General features: G+C 37.3%; 1 protein-coding gene across 9 annotated transcripts in view; it reads right to left on the bottom strand.

Moving 5' to 3' along the window:
- The window catches only part of THADA (THADA armadillo repeat containing), a 326,811-nt gene that overhangs the window by 266,250 nt on the left and 35,665 nt on the right, over positions 1 to 24,896 (bottom strand). For 6 of the 9 annotated variants that reach the window (XM_032877942.1, XM_032877949.1, XM_032877948.1 and 3 more), the window contains 7 exons: positions 24,351 to 24,502; positions 20,854 to 21,067; positions 16,808 to 16,943; positions 16,421 to 16,557; positions 12,835 to 12,996; positions 11,058 to 11,215; positions 2,489 to 2,598 (listed from right to left, as the gene is read on the bottom strand). In XM_032877942.1, the coding sequence (XP_032733833.1) occupies positions 2,489 to 2,598; positions 11,058 to 11,215; positions 12,835 to 12,996; positions 16,421 to 16,557; positions 16,808 to 16,943; positions 20,854 to 21,067; positions 24,351 to 24,502 (1,069 nt within the window). The remainder of the gene's footprint in view (positions 1 to 2,488; positions 2,599 to 11,057; positions 11,216 to 12,834; positions 12,997 to 16,420; positions 16,558 to 16,807; positions 16,944 to 20,853; positions 21,068 to 24,350; positions 24,503 to 24,896) is intronic. The other 3 variants (XM_032877945.1, XM_032877944.1, XM_032877943.1) reach the window with 3 other exon arrangements.

A 24,896-nucleotide genomic window follows, 5' to 3' on the forward strand; every position in this document is an offset into this window, starting at 1 on the left:
TTATAACTGGAAGAATATGACTGAAGCAATACTATAAGACTTCAGGGACTAGGTCAGAAAAGACCATAAGGAAGGAAGGAAAGTAGGGAGAGAGGAAGGGAGGGAGGGAGGGAAGGAAAAAAGAACTCCGAACTCTTTCTGGCGAAAGCCAGCTGCCATACATGAATGTCAACTACCTTAAGACTCCTATGCTAAGAGACAACAAGTAGTCCCAACCTGGCCCAATCTTCCAGCTATCCTACCAAGTTGCCATAATATGAATATGAATATAAGCTGTCCTGGATCCTCCTGACCAATTCATCTGCCAGCTCAATGCCACCAACTGTACTTAGTAAATACACTGAGAAGAATCACCCAGCTGAGTCTTGCCCTAATTCTCCACACATAAAATCATGAAATATATTATATAAGTAGAATAAAATCCACAGCTTCCTTCTAAGCATTTAATATGTTGTAAGTGGAGTTGTTACTATGTGGGGCTAAATGTTAACTGACATGACACTTCTTTCCCTCCTCCATTCCCAGGGCCATCAACAGAGGAAGAAGCTCTCATCACCTTAGATCTAGATCATTATAACTGGTTCCAGAGCCTCCTCACTATAATCTGCCATTACAATCTATCTAACCAATAGTTTCAACCTGAAAACTACTTTTGCAGACCAACACTACAATCAACACCAGTCTCATTGATGGTTTCCATTTGTAGAAAGTTTTATAATACAAACTTGATTATACAAAAACTGCCAGAGATCTGTCAATATGGCAAATATTCTTTTCCTTACTTTAGGGATGAAGAAATCAGAGCCAAGGAGATTAATGCTTGTACAATAAAATCATCACCACCACCATCATCAACATCACCACCAACATCACCACCACCATCACCACCATCACCACCACCATTACCACCATCACCACCATCACCACCAATATCACCACTATCACCATCACCACCACCACTACTACAGTAAGGATGACTTATTTACTCACCTAACAATATGCCATTCTGATTCTAGCCTCTGAACATCTGCTCACAAAATTTCCTCCTTTCACCTGCTATCTACTTAAACCTTGCTTATGCATTAGCGTAAATGCTACCTCCTCTCCATTAAGTCCTACCAGCCTATCTCTGTTGCTTTCTCTCCATTATTCCTACAGAATTAATAAATTTTATTCAAAATTTAACACTGGATTGTTTATCTTGCTCAAGTATGTTGGTCTCACTTTACAGGGTGGCATTCAGCTAACACACATCCATACGTACAGCAATGTTGAGTGCTCACAACCAGTGCCTGTTCTGACCAGTCAGTACTCATGACATACCATCTGTTAAATATTTTGAATTACATCTCTGCTTATTTCCTACACTAAACAATAAGCTCTTTAAGAACAGGACCCTTGTCTTATAAAGAAGTACTATATCCTCTGAACCAAACACAGTACTAAGCACACAACTAGTATTCAATATATATTTGATAACTGATTTGAAGGTAGTAAAGTGTGTTGTGTTATGAAAAAAAAAAAATATCCCTAAGTCATGTCTACACTGGAAAGAGAGTTGAAAAGATAATAAAATATTTTCAAGATCAGCATTTTAATGTCAGGGACATTTTATAATTTATCATTTACAGATATTCTGTGCAGCCCATAACTGCAAAATGTGCTATAAATGTTTTTACCAGGAGTGTGAAAAAAATGTTTCTAAAAATATTCAAGGAGTAGATGTCTTACCAGCCCAAAATAAAATGTTTGTTGAGGCTACAAGACTGGCAGAACTCTGCTTCATTTCAAAAAGTTTCCAGGCAATGGAAATGTTTTCCTGGAAAATACTACCTTTTATTTAGAGAACACTTGCCATGAACACTTAGTCATTAAGTAATTTAAGGTTTCCTTACAAGCTCTTTGGAGGAAATCTATTATATGAATGAATGAAATTATCACCACCTATAATGTCAAAAAAACACATTTGGCTAAATATATGAAATCTACCTAAGTATTTTTCCAGGTAAGGGGGGAAAAATCTTTGATACTTTTTGGTCTATTTACTGTTCTTTTAAAATTTTCTATAAGATAAAATTATGAAGAAAAACACAAAATCCTTAAGTGTTTCTCTGTCTGTAACATACACAAATCCAGAAAACTGGAAGGCTTATTTTATCCCAAATGCCAAGTAATTTTCAAAGAGACAAAACAGTCATTTCATTCAATGAAAAGAAATGGTAACTCCAAAGCTATTTTTGGCAAAATCTTTTGAGTTTGCTGCAAATCACCTTTCAATGGGAGAACAACTTGGTATGGACATTTCACTCAATCATCTGCAGTAAATCATACAATGAAACCTAAGAAAACAATTTCTTCCAAGAGTTTGAAGCCAACGAAGTCTTATTCTTTTAAACATCAAAAGATACAAGTAAATTTCACTTCAAGCACATGGTTTGTACACTTAGTCTTTGAAAAATGTACACAAAAGGATATTTGTTTTGTTTACCTGTTTAGTAGTTCAGTAAGTTTCACAAAGCCAGTGTAAGCAAGTTCAAATGCTCCTCTGTGCCTGGACTGTAAGAGGTGATGTTTAAAGTAATCTCCTACTTCTTTTACCTTTAAAACAAAATAAAAAAATAAATGTGAGATTTATACTTACTTATATTTACAGATACATTTATGTCAGTAACACCATTAAGAGCTCAGAACTAGATCTTTATCCATTTAGCACTGACTTTGTGACAGGTAGTATTTTAAGTGTTTTTATAATGTCATATTTAATCCTCAAAGCAATTCCATGAAATAAGTTTTTCATCTCTACTTTCCAATAGGGACGAGGCCCAGAAAGGCCAAGTAACTTATTCAAGGTAACACAGCAAGTAAGTAGTAGAGCCAGTCCATAAATGCAGTCTGGCCCCAGTGGGTGATTTAACTGTTAAACTAGAACTGCCTCCCTATGCCAGTTCATATCACTCAACACCAACAGCAAATTGCACAAGGTGACAAGCCTCACACACCTAGGCCTGGGTGAAATAATTACCTTTTTCTATTATTTAAAAAAAAAACAAAAAACTTTTTCTACTGTGGTTAAAATATATATAATACAAACTTTACCATTTTTTTAAAGGTTTTTTTTTTTTAAAGGGCAAATCATTCATTTATTGCTTAAAGATCTCAAGACAACATCTCAAGGCAACATTTAAATTTCTGTAGCACAATTTAAATGTTTTATTTTTCTGATAAAGCAGAGTATAATAGAAAAAACAATTAGTTTCCAGTGATATATCTATTTTTAAAGGTTTTATTTATTCATTTGAGAGAGAAAGAGCACAAGCCAGGGACAGAGGCAGAGGGAGAAGCAGCAGATGCCCCACTGAGCAGGGAGCCTGATTCTAGGCTCCATCTCAGAATGCTGGGATCATTATGGGAGTTGAGGGCAAACATTTAACGAACTAGCCACCCAGGAGCCCCGAAAATTTACCATTTTTAATGTGTACAGTTCCATGGCACTCAGTCTATTCCTACTGCTGTGTGACCATCAGCACCACCCTTCTACAGAACTTCCCAAACTGAAACTCCAGTCCATTAAACAGTAAAACTCCCAATAATTACCATTTAGAGATAAACAATTGTTAGTGGCAATGCAAGACTTGTGCAAAGGGAGTCCTGAAAATTGAAAACTGACAGGCTTCAATCAGAGGTAGAGCCACAGCATTTTCCAAAATGCTGACAAATCACTTTCCTACATGTTGCCTTTCTGCATGCAAGTTTGGACAAATAGCAAATATCACTATTTTAAAGAAGGCAAGACTAACAATTAGTTGTTGATGAGGTTTTGTGCAGAATTAACCGGTAAATTGGGCTAGTTTTATACTAGGAACATTTGGTGGCTATCAACTTTAGAAAATTCAAATTTTGTATAAGGCTCAGGACAAAAGCTATAATTGGCTCTCTTGATCCAAGTCTCCCCAGTAGATCACAGTATGGTGGAAAGGCAAGCTGTCCCAAGATAGCTCGGATATACTCACCTAAAACACCTTCTACCTCAGCACAGTGACTAGATTCGAGCTCTGCACACATGTGAGATAACAGTACAAGGTGTAATTAAACATTTGACCATGGGCAAGTTTCCTCATCTATAAACTGGGGATAACAATAACACTTGCCTCAAAGGTTGTATGTTAAAATAAGTTAATAAACCTAAAGTTCAGAACAGGCCCATAACCTATAATCCAGTTCAGTTCTGGGTTTCCAAACAGAGGAAAAGTAAAGATGTACTCCATACTTAAAATATATCTGATCACAAAGAGATAACAAGCAATATATTTAGACAAATAAGAAGCAAATATATAATAAAGAACCAGAAAACCGGTATATAATAGGACTTTTTCAATTTTAACACTTTAATAACCCAAGAGTGACAGGTCATGTTCTTCAGCTAAAGTTTTCAGGTATAGATCTGATGATACGCTTAATTTTTAATATTTTTAAAGAGCACATACTACTGCCTGTCAAAAACAGTCAGGGTAAGCTTTATCATTTTCTCTTCAATACAGTAATTTCAGAGTATATTTTGACCAGAATTCTCAAGCCTTTAACCTGAACTTAACCCCCAAGATAGATCTAAAGCTCAATAATCCTACAAAATGAGGGCCAGAAGAAACTCCACTTAGCTAACTTGTTATGACTATCATTTCTATTATTAGAGAAATAAAAGATTTCTAAGAATAGGTATTTTAAGCCACAGAAAATAAAAACAGCAAGTCATAAAGATGGGATCTAACTTCCTTTTTTTTTTTTTTTTTTTTTCTAAAATGTTACAGATAGTAAAACATACTTCAGGAAAACAAAAATGTTAACTGTTCAAGGGCTTCTCTGTGAACTTAGCATAGTTCACCATCTAGATCTTAGGCAAAGATTTGATTTTCAGCTTCCTTTACCCTGTTTAAAGGAACCTAACCAACAAGCATAGAACAAAATAAAAAATCTCAGAAGTGTGACGAATAGATGGTCTTCTCAAGGGCTGACCTCAATTTTAGGTAATCCTGGCCTCAGGAAACAGACTGAGGTGCTAAGGACACAAGTGAGAAGTAGAGTTTTCCCTCATTTCATTTTGAACATAATCTCCCAACAAACTCACCTAGGTAATACTATGAATTTTTGCCTTTGAAGAGAGTATACAACGTCTGCTAATCAGTAAATATTTCTTTAGCACCCAGTCAAACACTTAGCAGCTTAGTGCTAGGGTAGATAGGGAGGGGCAAAACAAAATATCTGTCCTCAAGAGGCTTTCAGTTCAGACAAAACCAATCTGCTGAATGGTACACATCATCAGACGCCTAAGAGCTCCAAGAAATGAAAGATCCTTCTGCTCTGCAATATATTATTACAAGAAGCTTCATGTTTAGACTTTGAACTAGATATAATTGGGGAGACCAACATGGAAGAGGGTAACGAACATGGGAAGAGGCTGGGGGACTAGAAGGTATGAATAAACATTTATTAAGTCCCTGCTACTGCCCAGACACTTTACTGGATCTTTCTATATGAATGAACACAGAATATATAAGTGAACATCAGCAGACCTGGCTGCATGACCTTAAGGTTTCATACTAGAAAACAGTGGAAGATAGGGCTGCAAGTTGGACATGGATTCCACTACCAAGGGTAGGAGAAGTCAAGGCAGTGTGGTCTACGAGCAAATGGACAGGGACATGCTGACACCCCCCCTTGGATAATCAAACACAAACAACAGATTTGACCCAAACAACTTAGAATATTAATGACAACAGCCAGAATCAGAAATAGAATTTTTAAATTTATTTTAAAAATGCAAAAGTCCTCTGAAAGCTCTGATCCGATTGTCCTTTTATTAGATACTACTAAGGTCCTATCTAAAGTTCACAAAAACACTGATGATGTCTTCATGTATTATTTTCTTAATGAATAACATACGTCTCAAGATTTTTTTTTTTTTAAAGGGAATTAAGGTAAAAGAGCAAAAAAAAGGGGGGGAGGCACACTGATTTCTAGTCTTAAAATTAAATTTTGGTCACTACCTTTTTAAATTGAGCAGATCCTGGTTCTAAATTTTCATAAAACCCATTTCTACAGGCCAATTAACATGCTTTCTGGATTTATAGGATATAAATTTCCACAGGGGAAAACAGCTACCATGGCATGTCTTAAGGCATCTACAATTCATGAGTGGACAAATTAGGGGTGCTAAATGCTCATCTAGAGCCTAAAACCCACAAAGGGCAAATCTAAATACATTTTAAAAAAATTTGTCCTCTATTTATAGAGAAAGACAGCTGAAAAATCGAGGCTAATTCCACTCATTATAAAGCAGATAAGCCAAAGAGGATTTAAGTACTGGAGGAACGTTTCTACAAAAACCGTATGTGGTGGTTCAGCTGTGATACCCTGGAGCCAGGAGGGCTGAGTTCAGGAACCCTATCCAGCCTCCTTGCCAGGAGAAGCTAATGAAGCCGTTCATTCATTCACCTGTGAAGTGGGGCTACAACTAGAACCTACTTCACAGGGTTATTCTGAGAAATAAGTCAGATTACACATATAAGCATTTAGCAGAGCACCTGGTAGACTAGCAAACAGTAAATGTCTGTTTTGTTTTTATTTTGTATCATCAAGTAGTGAGACTTAAGCCCTTAACTTTAACTTTGACTTTAGGACACAGCTACTTCTTAAAACCTTAGGAATGTCATTAATTCCACTTAGGTTAAATAGAACAGTTTATGAAAATCTAGAAGACAGTAAGATAATTAATGTTTTAAACTGCACATTCACTACTACAGGGATTTCTTACTAACCGTGGGAAATCTTCAAAGCCCAAATATTGCTCCCCTACATAATAACAACAAAGATAATAGTTTTCTGGTATTTAGGGGCACCTGGGTGGCTCAGTCTGTTAAGCTTCTGCTTTTGGCTCAGGTCATGATCTTGAGGTCCTGGGATCAAGCTCCCCATCAGGCTACCTGCTCAGTGGGGAGTCTGTTTCTTCCTCTCCCTCTCCCAGGACCCTCCCGCTCACGCATGGGCACATGCGCACACACTCTCTCAAGTAAATAAAATCTTTATAAAAAAAATAGTTTTCGGGCATTTAGATTATCTTCTCACCAGCAGTTTACTCTTTGCTTTCTAGCAAATTCTTAACCATGTGCCATTTTAACTGGTGTCCTTCAGTCTAACTTTTTAAAATGAATTTGTCTTATATCCCTATTACATTTTAAGCCCTTCGGTCAGAGAACCACATATTACATTTATTTATGTTCCCACAACACTCTTGTGTTGACTGACTACGGCAATCAATAAACAGGTGACTAAAAGACATGTCTAACTCCATTTCACAGCTTAAAAATTGTAACCTGCATCCAGTACAACTCAATGAATACTTATTCATAATTTCTAAAAAAGTAAACTTTGGCAAAATACAAAAGGCAATTTCTTTAAGACTTTCAGGTGCTAATAAAAATATATCCCCTGTTGTAGTCCAGAATGGACAATCCAACACAGTAACAAAAGACACTGAGAAAAATGTGTAAACCCATTCAGCCACCCTAAAAATCACAATAGACTCTACCTTAGGAAGTTTTTAAAAAGTAGCTAATCTCTAATTGTCGGTAATTATTTTTATTCAGGTGATTTCTGTGGTGATAATTACTAGGAAGGCGAAAGCAAGTATGACAAATCTACCCCAAAGCTTCTTTTTAGGAATACTAAGGAAATATATAAATATGTAAATAGAAATATATAATATATATATATATAAAATATATAATTGAAATATAAAAATATATGAATTGAAATATATTATATAATATATAATATAATTGAAATATATAAATATATGAATTTATATATAGGAAATATATGAATATATGAATTGATACTCCAGAAAGAGGAAGTTATTTAAAAAAAAAAAATCAGCAGGCACTGGGTATCCAACATCCCTTGGAAAGAGGACCAATAAAATGCATCAAGCATAAGCTCTACATCAGCAAAACACCCAGCTTGAAACCTAGACACACACCAGCCAGGAAGCTGTGAGATAAGGTTGTGTGTAAAGCCCACTCTTTAAGGGTCTCGACTTACATCCCTCCAAGTTGGTTTTATCTCTGCCTCTTGTACAGGGACATTATGAAAGAACCTTTCATTAGGTGATTACCTTGCAGGAGGAAAGTCAGACATGCCTCTGAATGAACACATTTTCCTCTTGCTGAAGCCGTGGAGGACACACGGCTTCACAAGAAGTGATTTAGGGAAATGAATCATTTTCTAAAAAGCTCAGTAGCAAGTTGCCTTACCGTCCTCTTGCTTGTAAAAGTCTGGTTGGGTAGGGGAAATAGGGAAAATCAAATTTAAAGAAAAAAATCAAATGAGCAGATCAGAACAAAGGCAGCACTGTGCCGTGTCCGAACGCAGGCTGGAAAGGACAGCTGGGTTCCTGTCCCCCAACTGCCACAAACCAGCTTTGTGATCTTGGGCAAACCAGGTAACACCCAAGGGCTTCAGTTTGCCCTGGTGTAAGAGGGATGGATTCTATCATCCCCGTGATCCTTCCAGCTCTAATAGTCTGTGAATATAGCACTGAATACTCAGTCACAAATGGGCACCGGTCGTTCTCATTCCACAGCAAACTGTCATCTTCAAACTACATCTCACCGTCTGCCAGCTGCTTATAAACTACCTTCGCCTGAAATCGCCTGAAATCCTGGCCTATGCAGGATTTCAGAGGCCACCCCTTCAACAAATGGCCCTCAAACTAGGATGGGATTGAAGGCACCGGGCTACAAAAGAAATCTTCCCTGTTGCCTGCATTTGAGGCATCAAATTTTAAATTATAATAGCATCATCCTGCTTTTTCAAGAGTGAAGGGCAAATGGAGAGTAAAAGAAACAATATTTTGTTTGTCAATATTTTAGGTTGTATGGAACGGCCTCCTTCATCCCTCGAGAGAAAAGCAGAGCACCGTTGTTAATTATTATTCTTGGGAATAAGAAATCCAAGTCCCAGGTTCTCCCCCAAAGTGACTCCTGCCTACAAGTCACTTCGCTGCCCCTGTCTGTGCACATCAGTTATGGTCACCCTCACCTAAGGTACTGACTTTTAAATTCTTAGTTTTGCTGCTAGATGCACAAAAGATGTCGTGTTGTAATGGTGACTGTGCCCTCAGAAGGAAGGTGGACCTCAGGCATGGCCCAGCCACTCCAACGGAAATTTCCTTCTTCTCCATCATGGACATATTTTTAACTCTCAAAAGTTTTAAGTACATGGTTTTATTTTTAATTTAGAAGAATTTTATGGAGCAGAATTTGATGTTTCAAAATAGGAATATTCTAGCAATATGAATAATGCTAATTTCCTGATGACTTTGATTTTCATTGACTAAATGTTCCTAAACTAAGGCAATTCTTCTAGTTAAAGACACCAAAATCAAGAGAAGTCTTCCACAGGGGGCAGGGTTTCAAGGTTGGAACAGCATTATTCCATACATTCTTGATTGCTCGTTCAGTAGCTAATTTCTCCTCAAACCAAAAATGTGATGTCACCATGTGAACAGCGACATGGGAAAATGACTGAGTCTCACTAGAATGGAAACTAATATTTTACAGAAAAATAAGACTCTACGTTTTATTCAAGAAAACAGTCATTAGAAGAGTTCTTTGCTTTATAAGAGCCTCTCTGTTATTGTTGCTGCTGTTTTGCAGGGGGTTGGCTCTTGTTTTACAAACATCTCTTTTATTTCATATAAATTCTCAATTCCAACAAGGCTCTGCCACATAAATTAAATTCAAAAGATTTTGGTGCTCTGGAAAAGATGTCAAGGCCAGACGGTTTTCACAGGAAGCTTTCAGGTCTTTCTCAACTACAGTAAAAGCAAAATCTGTTTCCCTGAAATTTTTTTTTTCAAACGCGATCCAACAAAGCCCCCAAAACTAGATGTTTTAACTTGTCCTTGAGAAGAGGAGATGAACAGTGAAGAGACTTCAGCACATGTTTACTTCTTAGTAAGACAGTGAACATCAGTGAAGTAATCATTAATCATAGCTGGATTCCTCAGCAAAGATGTTGGCACTGGCACTCCAGCTGGTCACCAGCAATGACTACAAGTAACTCTAGAACACTGACGCCTATTTGATTTGGAAGAGAATAAGGAACACAATGATGCCGACAGTGTACTGTTCCCCTTGGCTGGTCTCCATCTCAGGGCCTTGCAACATCACAAGCCCAGCTGTTAACCAGATGCAAGCACATGGCCACAGAGTGTGAGAATAAAAATATTAGCATTATTTCCATGGAACTAGTCACACGGTTATTATAGAAATAATCAGCATTTATCATACTACAATATTTGTTTTGTTCTTAAATGTTGTAACACCCTAGGGGAAAAAAATTATCTTTATTTGAAAAAGGTTAAAAATGAAAGTACGTGTTATATATCTTTGCTGGAAAATGGTGGGAAATAGATTTGTTGAAACCATATGGAAAGGAAGAGGGAATCAATTAAAAACAGAAATCTAATAAATCCAAAATATTTCCAAATGAAATGCTTGTGGTAAGCTAATTTCTTGTAAACAGTGCACTCAAGTCACTTGAACAGTCCCAGATGGTGAACTGACTTTGTGGTCTTAAAATAAAAGTCAGCCAAAAAACCAAAGTGACTACAACTTTATTATCAGCGTAGTGGGAACAAGAGATCTATAATCAACCAATATATTACTTTTTTCCTTCATGAAATTTAAGAGGTTTGTGGAGTTTTACTAAACAGACAATTTCATTTAAATTTATAGGTGTTAAATGGAAGAATAAAAACTAAAATGACAATACTGAAGTTAGAAGGTAAAACCTACAGTTATTTCTAACTTAGAAAAATAAAATTATTTCCAAAAATGCCACAGTTTTGAAATATACTGCAAGGTCTAATTTCTATACTACCATGAATTTCCTTCAGTTGACATCTGTATGATTTTATTCAAGAAAATTCAAAACTCATCTTTTTTATGCTGAGTTATATGACCAGAAATTATGCCAGGTGGAATAAGTATCTACCCTACCTGCTCCACCGTTAATAATCCATTGGAAGATTCTGGCACGGACTGCATAGGGAGAAGCTGGCACAGTGTGCCTAAAAGTAAAGCAACTTCCTTCATACTTCGCCAACAACATACCAGCACCATCTGAGCAGTTACATCACATGTTTTTCTTTCTTTACCTTAAAAAAAAAAAAAAAAAAGGATCAATTGCAACACTAGACACTTGATTACTCACATCCCAGGTTTCTTAGAATAAGATTATCCATCATTTCCCCAAGAATAATCTGCATGAACAAACCAATTGTTATATTTATTCATAATAAAACAACTAACATTTGTTGAGCATGTGCTCTAAGATTCATGCTAAGTATTTCTTAATGTACTATTTTCAAAATAGATTTTATTTTATTTTTTTAAGATTTTATTTTTCTGACAGAGAGAGAGAGAGCACAAGTAGGGAGAGTAGAAGAGAGAGAAGCAGGCTCCCCGCTGAGCAGAGAGCCTGAGGCGGGCCTCGATCCCAGGACCCCAAAGATCATGACCCGAGCCAAAGGCAGTCACCCAACCAACTGAGCCACCCAGGCACCCCTCAAAATAAATTTAAAAATAAAACACAATACCATTTCAAAAATTAAGTCTAACTTTCAGAAATGAATGAAACAAACTCTTTGCCTCTCAGTCCTCCTTAAATTCTGACTATAATAAGTATATTTCATTACTCATCTTGGTGAGGGCAGCTGTTATATCAGCAAAGGGGCAGGATAAAACTTTTAAAGTCAAAGGAAAATATAAATTCTCTTTCAAAATATATTTAAATTCCATAGCCAATAAACACCAATTATGCTTACTCTCTTTTTCTAGTTTTTAGAGTATTTTAGTATTAACATTAAAAAAAAAAAATCCAAGGCAAGTTAACAAAGCAACCCATTTGTGTTTTTTAAAAGTCCACTAAACTAAAAGAGTAAATGCATATACCCGTCAATATGCAGAATAGATCTAAAAGCACATACACTCCAAAGAGAAGAAGTGGGGGTGGGGGAGTCAATGAAGATCTTTAATTTTGTTTGTTGTTTTTTTTTTTAAGGTAAAATGTAAACACTGAATTGAAATTTTAATTAAGGCTTTAAGTTGTTTTTAATTCAAATTTCCCTCGCTATTGCCTCAAACTATTACAACAAGCATATATTTAGATGTTATGCTGTGTAGTTTAAAAAACAACAAGAAATTTTTATAAGAGAATATCTCCACCTAGTGGAGAATGTAGAATATGTACTAAGTCACTAAGCTATTACTGTTGATGACTCTTTACAGCATTATAGAAAATGATAAAATAACAACTAAAGAGAAAACAAGCAGTAGAATACAACTTTCAGAGGCTTGATACAGCAGAGCAGCTCACGCTTTACTGAGTAATAAGGTTGATTTCCCTTCAGAAATCAAAGGACTTGATTTCTTGACCGTAAGGACTCTCACTGCAGAGAACCACAGCACTAGGAGAAGCCCACTGTGGCCCAAACCCAAGTTGACTGAACACCACCTGGCTGCCAAGACAGGTGTTCCCACTCAAAGGCTTTCTGTTGTAGCCCCTTACATATTATTGTCCTGGGGTGCACCATTTTCTGGCAAAAGTCTTAGATACAGATTCTCCAAAATAAATCACGGACAAGCTCCAAGACTTTATTATCTAGAAATGTTCTGCAAACCTATGTATCCTGATTTCCTATGTAAAAAGAACATTTTGTATATGATGTCACTGAAACACCAATTACAGTAATACAATATTGATTTTTTTACATGCTACCTTTGGTCTCTGCAGAAGCACCAAGATTTGGCACACTGGCATTCAAGTCCTCCAAATCAAAGCTATCACGTTCTTTGAGAATTTTGGCTTGAGTGAAGTAATCATTAGTATCTCGTGGTTGAATCTCACTCAGAATCGTCTGTAAGCGGCTTGCTGACTCTGAGGGAGAGAGAAGGGAGTGCATAAACCACAGTTCTGTAGCCCATGCAGATTTCCCTTGGGAGTATTTGCCCTCAATTATTTAAATTTTTTTTTGAGAGAGAGAGAGCTAGTGAGCACGAGGCTGAATGATCAGGGGTGGGAGGGGGAAGAGCAGAGGGAGAGGGAGAAAATCTTTTTTTTTTTTAAGATTTTATTTATTTATTTGACAGTGATCACAAGTAGGCAGAGGCAGGCAGAGAAAGAGGAGGAAGCAGGCTCCCTGCCAAGCAGAGAGCCCGATGTGGGGCTCGATCCCAAGACCCTGGGATCACGACCTGACCTGAGGCAGAGGCTTTAACCCAGGTGCCCTGAGGGAGAGAATCTTAAGCAAGCTCCATGCTCACTGGGGAGGCCCACACAGGGCTCAATCTCATGACCCTGACATCATGACATGAACCAAAATCAAGACTGCCACACTTACCCGACCGAGCCACCCAGGTGCTCCAAATTTTAAAATTTTGAATACTTAAAAATCAGATTTATTAGAAGGGACTCATGGAGTAGATAATGTAAAAATTATTAAGGTCTTCATGACACTTGAGTGTGCTTTTAAAATACGGCAAAAATTTTAAATTGGTTGAAAACAGGATAAACAACACAACAAAAACTCTCCACAGGACAAAGACCACTATCTCATTTACATCACTTTACTTTCTTTTTCTTTTTCTTTTTACACTGCTTTTCTTAGTGTTGTCTAAGGATTGCAAATACGGTGCAAATACAAATACGGTGCTCAGTCATGTGAGAAAAGAAAACTAAACTTCAGGCAATTTGATTTTAAGAGGTAAGAAATCACAACAACAAAACAATCTTTAACACAATATTGTATTGTCAACTGTACTTCAATTAAAAATAAAGAAAATAAAGAAAAAAACCTTTTATAGCTCAGGAATATTATGAAGACACCTTATTTATCTTCAAAATGCATTAGGTAATATACTGCTTTCTAAGTATGATTTACAGTCCTTGTATTATATTGAACTTCATTTTTATTCTTAAGCACTCAATGAATTAGGAAATGTAAGCTCCACGAATGCGACACTTTATTCACGCTGAGTCTCCACCTACAACAGGAACCAGCTCATAGCAGAGGTTCAGTAACGTGGGTTAAAAAAATGAACAGATGATGAGGTAATCAAGAGCTAGGCAGGCTCACATAGTTTAAGAAAAAAAATAACAGCTAGTAATTTGAAACCAATTTAAAAAAAATCAAAGAATGGGTATTTTATAACCTATTAGATACCTTTTTTTTTTAGATACTTACTTTTTTTTAGAAGATTTTATTTATTTATTTGTCAGAGAGAAAGAACATGTACAAGAAGGGGGAAGGGCAGGCAAAGGGAGAAGCAGGCTCCCTAATGAGCAAGGGGCCCATCTAGGGACTCAGTCCCAGGACCCCGTGATCATGACCCAAGCCAAAGGCAAATGCTCAACCAACTGAGCCACCCAGGGTCCCTACATACACTTACATTTTAGGTCTCATAGGAGATACAAAGACCCAACGCGCTTGTCAAAATGACTCAACCACCTATGTTCACTTATGGCTTCCATGAAAATATTGCCAAAACAAATTTTGTCAATCATGAAAAAGTAACACTGGCTCCAAAGAGAAACCATGGAAAGACTAAGAAAAAAAGGATGAGCAGAATAAAATTTTACCCATTAATTTTTATGGCTTTCAGAGAAAACGTTTTCAAGGAATTCGGAATGCATGGTAGATAATGCAGGACAGAAATAGGAATAATGGAGACAACCCGAGGTAAAAAGAAAAGGCAAAATCAAGGAAAAGTCTAAGGGCCACAGACTATTTTTGAGACCAAAAGACATTCTAAAACTTTAATAACAGAATTTTGGCATATGCTATAGGCCCCACCCAAGATGGATGACAAGTATTCAAGATTTCTCATCCAGAATATACTGATACTTGCCTGACCCAAATATTAGCTTTAAGATTGGATGTTTCTTATTCCCACATGTTGTTTTAGTAGGAAAACTAAAACATCAAGTTTTGGTAGACTACCACCCAAAATAAACAAATAACTGTGTCTTACTATCATAAACTGTCACCAATCTGCCAATTCATTTTTAGTAAAGAAGAAAACCCAACATTTTCTATGCAAACGCGCAACTCCAAGTTACTTTAATTGGGTGTTTATGATACGCTCAGTGTGTTCTTAGTACAAGCCTCTTGTGTGCACTCCTCAAATGCATCCACAACCTTTAACACTAAACGTATACCTTTCCCAGACAATTCCTTCTGGCTGTTACAGGACAGGCATATATACGCCACCTACAGCATCCCACGCACTGGGTTTAGTTTCTATCCTTTCTGGAACTGCTCACTCATTGATTTATTCATGGTAACAAATATTTATTGTATACCTATTTCTACCAGGTACTTGCTAAGGACAACAGAGGAAAGTATCGATAAAATCCTTCTTAAATCGCAATAACTCCATGAAGAACACTTTGGGAAGAAAAAGGGACAAGACCCACAAGGTTGCAGGAGCCCAACTATTACAGGACCTGGTCTGAGGTCACTCAAGTATTTTAAACAAATGGGGTGGGGCAGAGCACAAGGGTTAAGCAGAGATTATGGGAAGCACGATGAATGACATGAGTAGGAAAGATTGCTGTGGATATAGTATAAAAAGAAAATGGAAGGAGCTGATAAGAGTAGATGGGGGTGAAACCAGCTGGAAGACCCCTAGAGTCATCCAAACAAGAGAGATAAAAGCCTGGGAGAAGGTAAGAGGGTGGCAGATAAAAACAAAAGAGATTTGAAAGATATTTAAGGGGTACCACTGAAAGAACATGAAGCCAAGCAAGATATGTAAGGAACAGAAAAGAGACATCAAGCACTGCTAGGCTCCTGACTTGCACAAACAGACCTTTGTTAGGGACATTTGCAAAGACACAGGGCTTGGGAGGGAAAAGGCAGATGAAAGTTCAAGAGTTCAATTTGGGGGATTTTGAGTATCTCCTCCTACTTTTTATTTTAATTAAACAGTCTCTGTATGTTAAATGCCCTTTGCCCATTCCTGATTCCTAATAAGCTTCCATCTCTGACTACACCCCACCTCCTGATTTATTGCTCACTCTCCCAGCCCCAGCAGCTACCTGGTAGGTGGTGCTCTGAAATGACAATATTAGAAAATCCGATTTACCCCAAAAGAGGAAGTATCTTGTTCATCACCCGGTTCATTTATTTGTTTTGGTTATTTTTTAAGAGTTAAAGACATTACTAAAATGGCAGAAGATATCACTAACCATAATAAATAGCTTCTTGACCCACCTATTAGCTTCTATATCTTCCCAAAGAAATGATTTGGCAGGGAGAGAGCAAAAAATACAGGAATTCTAGCTCTTTTCATTTGCTGACCTGAATCAGTGTCCATTGGGATAAGGCCCTCTGGGGAGGAGCTCTGAATGACAGGAGACACCACAGCAGAAAGCCTGTAAGACATCAAAAGGAGCTTCTCTACCACAGGTCTCCATTCGCTCACCAACCGCAGGCTACTGCAACGAGGACAGTAAGGAAATTTACACTAAAAGCAAAATTCAAAATTTTCAAATGGAAATTACATAAAAGAATCTATTTCAAAATTGTGCAATCTATGAAATATTTAAGATATAAAAATATGTGTACATTTTTAAAATCCAATTTTTAATTATCTTTAAGGCAATATACTCCTTTCCCAGGACACATTCCAGTAAGGGTTTAAAGTTCAGAAACACATGCTCAGGAGAGAGCTGTGGCTACACTTACTTTAGAGATAACCTCTGCAAAGCTCCAGTGATACAGTGAACTCGCCCATACAGTGGAAATGATGCTGCTGCCTGAAGGAGAGAATTTTCCGCCTGAGATACTTCTTCCTCAAGATTTTCCAACAAACATTTGATGACTAGAAAAAGCAAACAAAAAACCAAAGTAATGCCCGCTTAAAAACACATTTATAAATTTGTGAATAGCTTAAAAGTCCCCACAGAAAAATCCAGCTCAACTCAACTGTGTTAGAGGTTTTATATTAAAAAAGAAATTTTCAAAGTGATCCAGCCTGCTATGCATTTCCAGTCAAGAAAGCAGAACTGGGTCTTTCCCTAACTTCCTGGATCCATTTTCAGCATTGACTCTGAATCATTCCTCCTAGACATCCTCTATCTAGGGAACCAGACCCCAGGCCCATGCACCATGGGCTACTTGAACAGTTGTTGTTTTGTGGTTTTTTTAAACAATGCCTTTATTGAGGTATAATTCACATACCACACAATTTACACATTTCAAGTATATAAGTCAGTGGTTTTTAGTATATTCACAGATATGTGCAATCATCACTACAGTGATTTTAGAAATTTTAATCCCCCCCCAAAAAAAACCCTTACCCATTATCAGTCACTCCCCTCCTTGCATCTCTCACCATCCCCAGCCCTAAGCAAAAACTTATCTATTTTCTGTGTCTACAGATTTGCCTATTCTGGACATACATAAACAGAATCATAAAATATGGGGCTTCTTCCATTTAGCAATGTTTTCAAAGTTCATCCACACTGGATCATACAGAAGTATTTCATTCCTTTTTATGGCTGAAAAACAGTCCCTTGTATGAACACACCACATTTTATTTATCCATTTATCAGTTAATAGACATGGGAGCTGTTCCTGTGTTTTGGCTATTGAGAATAATTCTGCTGTGAACATTCACATACAAGTCTTTGTTTGGGCATAGTTTTCATTTCTCTCAATGTATGTCCAGTATGGACTAAATGTCTACATCCTTCCCCAAATTCCTATTTGAAGCCCCAAGTCCCATATTTGAAAATGGAGTCTTTAGGAGGAAATTAGGTTTAGATGAGATTGTGAGAGTGGGACCCTCATGACGGGATTAGAGTCCTTATAAGAAGGGGAAGAGAGACCAGAGCTGGCTTCCCCTCCTCCATGTGAGCACAGAGCAAGAAGGGTGCTGTCTGAAGCCAGGGAGAGGGTTCTCACCAGGAACTGAAATTACTCACACCTTAATCTTGAACTTCCCAGCCTCCAGAACCACGAGAGATAAATGTTTGTTGTTGAAGCCACCCAGGCTAAGGTATCCTGTCACAGCAGCCTCAGTGTGGAACTGTAGGATCATATGGTAATGCCATGTTTAACTCTCTAAGGAACTGCCAGACTGTTTTCCAATGTAGCTGTACCATTTTATATTCCTGCCAGCAGTGGGTGAGGGCTCTGCTTTTATTTTGTTTATAGCCACCCTACTGGGTGTGAAGTGCTTCCTCACTGTAATTTGGATTTGCATTTCCCTACTGGCTAATGATGTGGAGCATCTTTTCATGTGATTATTTTTCACATTTATCTTTTATGGAGAAATGTCTATTCAGATTCTTTGTCCATTTTTAAATTTGGTTATATCGTTTTACTAGGGAGTTGTAAAAATTCCTTATATATTCTAGATATAAGTCCTTTCTCAGATAAAGGAACCCCAAATATGCTTCCCATTCTACAGGTTGTCTTTTCACTTTCTTAAGGACATCCTTGACACATGTTTCAAATTTTCATTAAATCCATTTTATCTATTCTTTCTTTGCTTGTGCTGTGGATGCCAGATCTAAGAAACCACTATCTAATCCTAAAATTACAAATTTCCTCGTGTTTTCTTCTAAGAGTTTTATTCTTTTTAGTTTTTGTATTTAGGTCTTTGATCCGTTTTAAACTAATTTTTGCGTATGGTATAAAGAAGTAGGTTCAGCTTCATTCTTCTGCATGTAACTACTCCGTTATCCCAGCATAGACGGTATCTCCTCTAACCACTCTAGAGTTATACTTTAAATTTTAAAAAAGCTGTGTATCACCAGTAAATTATTAACATTTAAAATACACAAAGAAGTTCTAAAAAATCAATAGGAGAAAGACAAATAGCCCTACAGAAAACTAAAGAACATGAACAGGAATTTCACAGAAGGGGAGAAGTGAATTGCTTATAAACATGTAAAAAGATGCTCAGTTGCATTAGCAACCAGAAAAATGCAAGATGAAACCACAAGATACCACTTTATATTCCATAAACCTCTAAAATCTGACAATAGCAAGTTATAGTGATGATGTAATATACAACTCTTCAAAATTTATTGGTCGTAATGTAATTTAAAAATCTATCTGCCATCACCTAGTTAAGGTGAAGATGCACATACTTTATAACAAGGCTATTCTACTTTTTTGTTTACCATAATATCTCAGACCTGTCCATTAGAAGAGATATATATGAGAATGTTCACATCAGCTTTATTTATTTAGAAAAAAGAAGTCCCTCAACAGGAGAATGCATTAATAAAATGCAGTAAATTTGTATAATACATATGGTACTATTTATATAAAATTCAAAATCATGTCAAAGTAAATAATATATTGCTTAATGATATATACATGGGTGGTAAAATTTTGGTAAAAACAAGATGAAAGACTGATATAAAACACAGAAGAGTTATTATGTGGCTGGGGAGGGAGCTAGAATAGAAGAGAAGCTTTAAAGGTATGGGTGCTATTGTACTTCTTAATTGACTGTAATTACCTAGCTTGGGAATAAAACTTGTGACATTTTTATAGAATTACTATTTATAGCCTATATCTATATTTAAATATTTTTATATGCTTGAAATAGCTCATAGTTTTTTTAAATGACTTGAATTTGAAAGCCTGTCCATGAACAGTTTGCCCCAAGTACAAACCTCTTCCTGTCGTGTATTAAGGTCTCCTTTTGAGTCCAGCCCTGAAGCAACTAGAGTGGACAGGTGCTCTCTTCCATGGCACTTGTCCCCTCCTTATCCCCATTTCCAACAGAACTACCCACGGCCTCCTAATTTTCTCCCATTATTAGTTCCCTTTCTCGGGGCATTTTTTACCATCTTGGAGACAACAGTTTTTAACACTCTTCCTACATCTGACCCCCCCACCTCTCTCTCTTTTTTTTTTTTAATAAAAATCCGTATCTGTCCTTATTTACAATGCAAGTCCAGATGAAGATTTATTAGCACAAAATTAAGCACATGAATCCCCAAGAAATATTTATTGGAAATCACTAGACCTAAACCAGTCAGCTAGGTTTTAGAACTGGCTCTATGGGAAGAGTAAAAGGCAGGGGTCTGACACTCAGTTAAAACATAAACCTGATAGACAAAGGAACTCTGCTCTTTATAGAAAGAGCAAAGATGATCTGGCTATAGTCATAGTAAAATTTCTGCCCCAAAAAATGTACATTTTTTATAAAGACGTCCTATTTAAATAAGAGCTCTATTAGTGTCCATTTGAATAATCTACAAATAAGTAGATTATTTAAACATGAATTTAAACATGAATCCTCTGTTTAGAAACAGTGTTATAGCTCAGTAAATTATTTACTTGCAAAAGAGAAATTCGCAGTATTCTTATATACTACTAAACTCTTCAATAAAAACAAAAAAACAAACAACAACAACAAAAAAAAAACAAACCAAAAAAAACCCCCAAAACAAAACACAAAATAGGGGCTCCTAGGTGGCTCAGGTCATGATCTCAGGATCCTGGGATCAAGCTCCAAGTTGGGCTCCCTGCTTAGCAGGGAGCCTGCTTCTCCCTCTCCCTCTGCTATTCCCCCATTTGTGTTCTCAATCTCTCTCTTCCTCATTCTCTCTCTCAAATAAATTTTAAAAACCTTTTAAAAATTTTTAAAAAATGTAAAAAACACAAAATAAATGTTTGCCACTAGCTACGCTAACTAAATGAATAGAGAGAAAGTAAGATACTGGTTTTCATAAGCAACAGCAAAAGGACATTTATTCAATACAAACCCATTAATGTGTTCCTCTCCACCACAATGGCAGACTTATCTCCAGCTCCACATGCAGCCTGCTGAGTTTTTAAGTAGGCAGACAGAGATGAGGGCAGGGCATCCTGCCAGATTAAGAAGTTCAGCAGGTAGGAAGCTGTCACACAGTCATATGGTTTAGTGCTTGAGCTGAGCTCCAATGCTGCTTGGAATAAGCCTTGCAGTTTCTCTGAATCCTGGAATAAAGAACAGACTCAGTAACTGTCACTGAAACATTTCTTTAATTTGAAGGAATTTAAAATCAGAGCCTGCCACATAACTGAAACTTGATATAAATATTAATTCAATTCCCCTTTTCCCAGAATATAGGTTAGACTTTTTTTTGTTATAGTTATTACTGATTATTATTATTATTACTCAGCTCTAGTGATGAGGATCTTGAAAATAATGTGATTGGGAAATTAACACTGATAAAGCTTTTTTTTAGTACGTCTTTCTCCAGCAGAAGCATACTTTTTCTTGTAGAAATTCTGCGATGACTATAATCAGAAATCTTTTTATTTCCATATAGACCAGAGGGTTTTTTTGTATGTTGAAGTCTGTTTTACCTGAGCAGCATACTCCTACACTCCCCTGAACCCCCTCTCCATTCAGCAAATTCAATGGAAAAAAAATAGAAATTCACACAAAAGTACAAATCCTCAGGGCTATTCCTGGCAAAGATCCATATATATATGTAGAAAATAAAGGGATCATATCAGCCTCAGAAATTCTCCGTCAGAGCTCCCACACCTGTATGTCATAGAAACATCCACTCACATACATGTCCTAAAGAAGAGAATAAAGGACAGTTCACTGTAATCTGTATGGAAAGGCACTGGGCTGAGGTCAAGAGACATGGGTCCTCAACCCAGCTCCATGGCTGGTATATTACATGTTCACTACACTGGGTTTCAGGGTTTCACTGCTCAATAATATTAATTCTATTAGGATTACTCCATAATTATCTAATGCAAGGGAAAAAAATCATTACAAGATTAACTTTTAATTTGGCTATAGGTACACCAATATTTACTTTAATTGGAAATCTATTAATTTACAATAGATATCAAACATATTGATTCAAATACCAGTTTCTTTCAGTTTAAATTCTTTATCATTTGATATGTTTAATTCTCTGTGACCTAAAAAACTTAAAGAGAGTGGCCAAAAGTTCAAATCAAAATAAATAATAAAAAGAACCAATTAAGCATCTAAGCCATTATTTTTTGATAACAAACAGTTAGGTCCCTGAATTGCTTAACTGACAAGTAAGAAACACAATAAATAGCCTTTGGAGTCTAAAGTATCTTTGTTCCAGGGCGCCTGGGTGGCTCAGTCGATTATGCATCTTGCCTTGAGTTCAGGTCATGATCCCAGGATCCTGGGATCCCAGGGTCCACTGACTCCCCAGTCAGTGGGGAGTCAGCTTCTCCCTCTCCCTCTGCTGTTCCCACTGCTTGTGCTGTCTCACTTGCACGTGAATGCGCGCTCTCTCTCTCTCTCTCTCAAATAAATAAATAAAATCTTAAAATAAATAGGAGCGCCTAGGTGGCTCAGTGGGTTAAAGCCTCTGCCTTCAGCTCAGGTCATGATCCCAGGGTCCTGGAATTGAGCCCCGCATCGGGCTCTCTGCTCAGCAAGGAGCCTGCTTCCTCCTCTCTCTCTGCCTGCCCCTCTGCCTACTTGTGATCTCTGTCTGTCAAATAAATAAATAAAATCTTTAAAAAAAAAATCTTAAAATAAATAAAATATCTTTGTTCTATCATCTAAGGTCAGTAAAAATATAATATAAAGACCTTGGATATGTAGCTCTACAAGAAAAAAGGGCAACAGACAATGTGAGTAATAAAGTCATATACTACAAAAATATGCCATCAAAAATATATATACATAGGTCCTAAGAGAAATTAGTTTGGATTCAAAAACATTTTAAAGTTATCTCAAAGGACCAACCAAGTCTTTCATATAGGTGCTATATATATACCCACCCCCGACTTGAGATAGTTTCAAAATATTTGCCAGGAATGAGTCATAGGTATATATGTATGATATACAAATGACATATATATATATCATACATAATAAAAGCCTTCAGTGTGATGAATGGTAAGGGACAAGGAGAATGAGCAGGTGGGAGAGAAGAAAGGAAGAGAAAGCACCTCCTTTAAAAACTCCATTTGGTACAAAAGTTAGAAGCCCAAGCATCAAAAGAAGCTTCTGCTTACCAAGGCACCTGAAAGATCACAAAGATAAATGGACACTGGAGAACCACTCCTAATACAGACCCAAGTTAGAAAAGATGCTCTAGGATCTTGCAATGCCATCTGGAAGCCAGTGAAACAGATACCTTGTGATCTCTGACATGTGCTCCTACAGAATCCCACTGCATCTCAGGGCGCCTGTGTGGCTCAGTGGGTTAAACATCTGCCTTCGGCTCAGGTCATGACCGCAGGGTCCTAGGATCAAGCCCCACACTGTGCTCCTTGCTCAGTGGGAACATCCTTCTCCCTCTCCCTCTATCCCTCCGCCTGCTCTTGTGCTCTTTCTCTGATAAATAAATAAAATCTTAAAAGAAGAAGAAGAAGAAGAAGAATCCCACTGTATCTACAAGCTGTCCTGCCCTAGCTAGAGCCTAACAGCCAGAGAACAGACTCAGCAACAGCCCTGGTAGACGCCTTTGGCCTCTATACAGCTCTAACAGAAAGCCAGAGCAAAGCCCTAGAGCCAATAAACCCATGGATGCTGGTGATCTCAGAGCCCCAGAACACACCTCAAGGGCACAGCCAAGCACCTCAGCTGGAGGGTCCCCTGCAGACCCATCCCCATGCTGTGCCCTCACTCTCGAGCCCCCCCCTTTTCTTCCCACCCCACGTTTCGCAGTGCCTACTGTCAGGAAGAGAATGGAGGCTAGGGATGGGGTAGAAGGCCGGGGTCGTAAACTGCTGTTAACCTCAAGTACTCTGAGTTTCAGTCTCAGTTAGCTATTGCTTGTTGGAAGATCAGAAACACATTCTCTGCCTCACTTATACTGAGCTTCCCAGTCAACTTAGCAAGGATGTTATCTCAAAAAACGCAAGTTACTGTAAGTGAGGTGTTTTAACAGAATATTAACATGTCCACAGTAAAATGGGAACTGGGGAGACCACAGTTAACTGAAATCTACCAATACTCCTGTGAGCAAGAAAACCTACCGCTTCTTACACGTCCTTTTTTTACCAAAACAATAAAAGAAGCAAAGCTCAAGGTTTTGTAGTTCATTTTCCCTCATGGTATTTCCTTTCTTCACACCATCCATCCCTACCTCCTCCAACCTCTCACCCTGCAACACTAGGAGTATTAATGATAACTGAAACATCAGAAGATGTGAGAAGGTAGACACAAAAAGCCTGCATAATCCACAGATTGCTTTATTTGCTGCTAAAATAAAGTCTTCATGCGTACACCACATTCACATTCACACAGAAAAGGTCCGAATACCTGAAACTGTACAACTGTTTTTGGTAACTTCATCAGAAGATCAAATGCTAGAATCTTGACTTCTTCAAAAGTGCTGGTAAAACATTCCATCAGTGTGTGGAAGCGACTAATATCAATATCATGGCTCAGCTGATACACTGTTTGGACTTGACCTAAAAATAGAAAAAGATTTAAAAGTGAATAATAAGAGGGGGTGCCCTGGCTCACTTGGTAGAGCATGTGACTCTTGATCTGAGACTCATGAGTTTAAGACCCACATTAGGCATGGAGCCTACTTAAATAATTTTTTTTAAGTTAATAAAAGAAAAAGGAAATCAACATGTTGAAGTTATCTGACCAAATTTATAGAAAATTGGTGCAAATATTCACATTCACAGTTTACCCATAACAGCACAAAAGAATAATTTTTCCTTATTTCCTAAAATGATAAAATAAATATTAAAGTTCCCCAAATAAAAAGCACTTCTTAAAATTTTGTTTAAAACCACTTCATTCTAGGAGCACCTGGGTGGCTCAGTTGGTTAAGCCTCTGTCTTCGGCTTAGGC

Source organism: Lontra canadensis, unplaced genomic scaffold, assembly GCF_010015895.1.
Source record: "Lontra canadensis isolate GAN:19392208 unplaced genomic scaffold, GSC_riverotter_1.0 scaffold61, whole genome shotgun sequence".
In the NCBI taxonomy this organism is placed as follows: Eukaryota; Metazoa; Chordata; class Mammalia; order Carnivora; family Mustelidae; genus Lontra; species Lontra canadensis.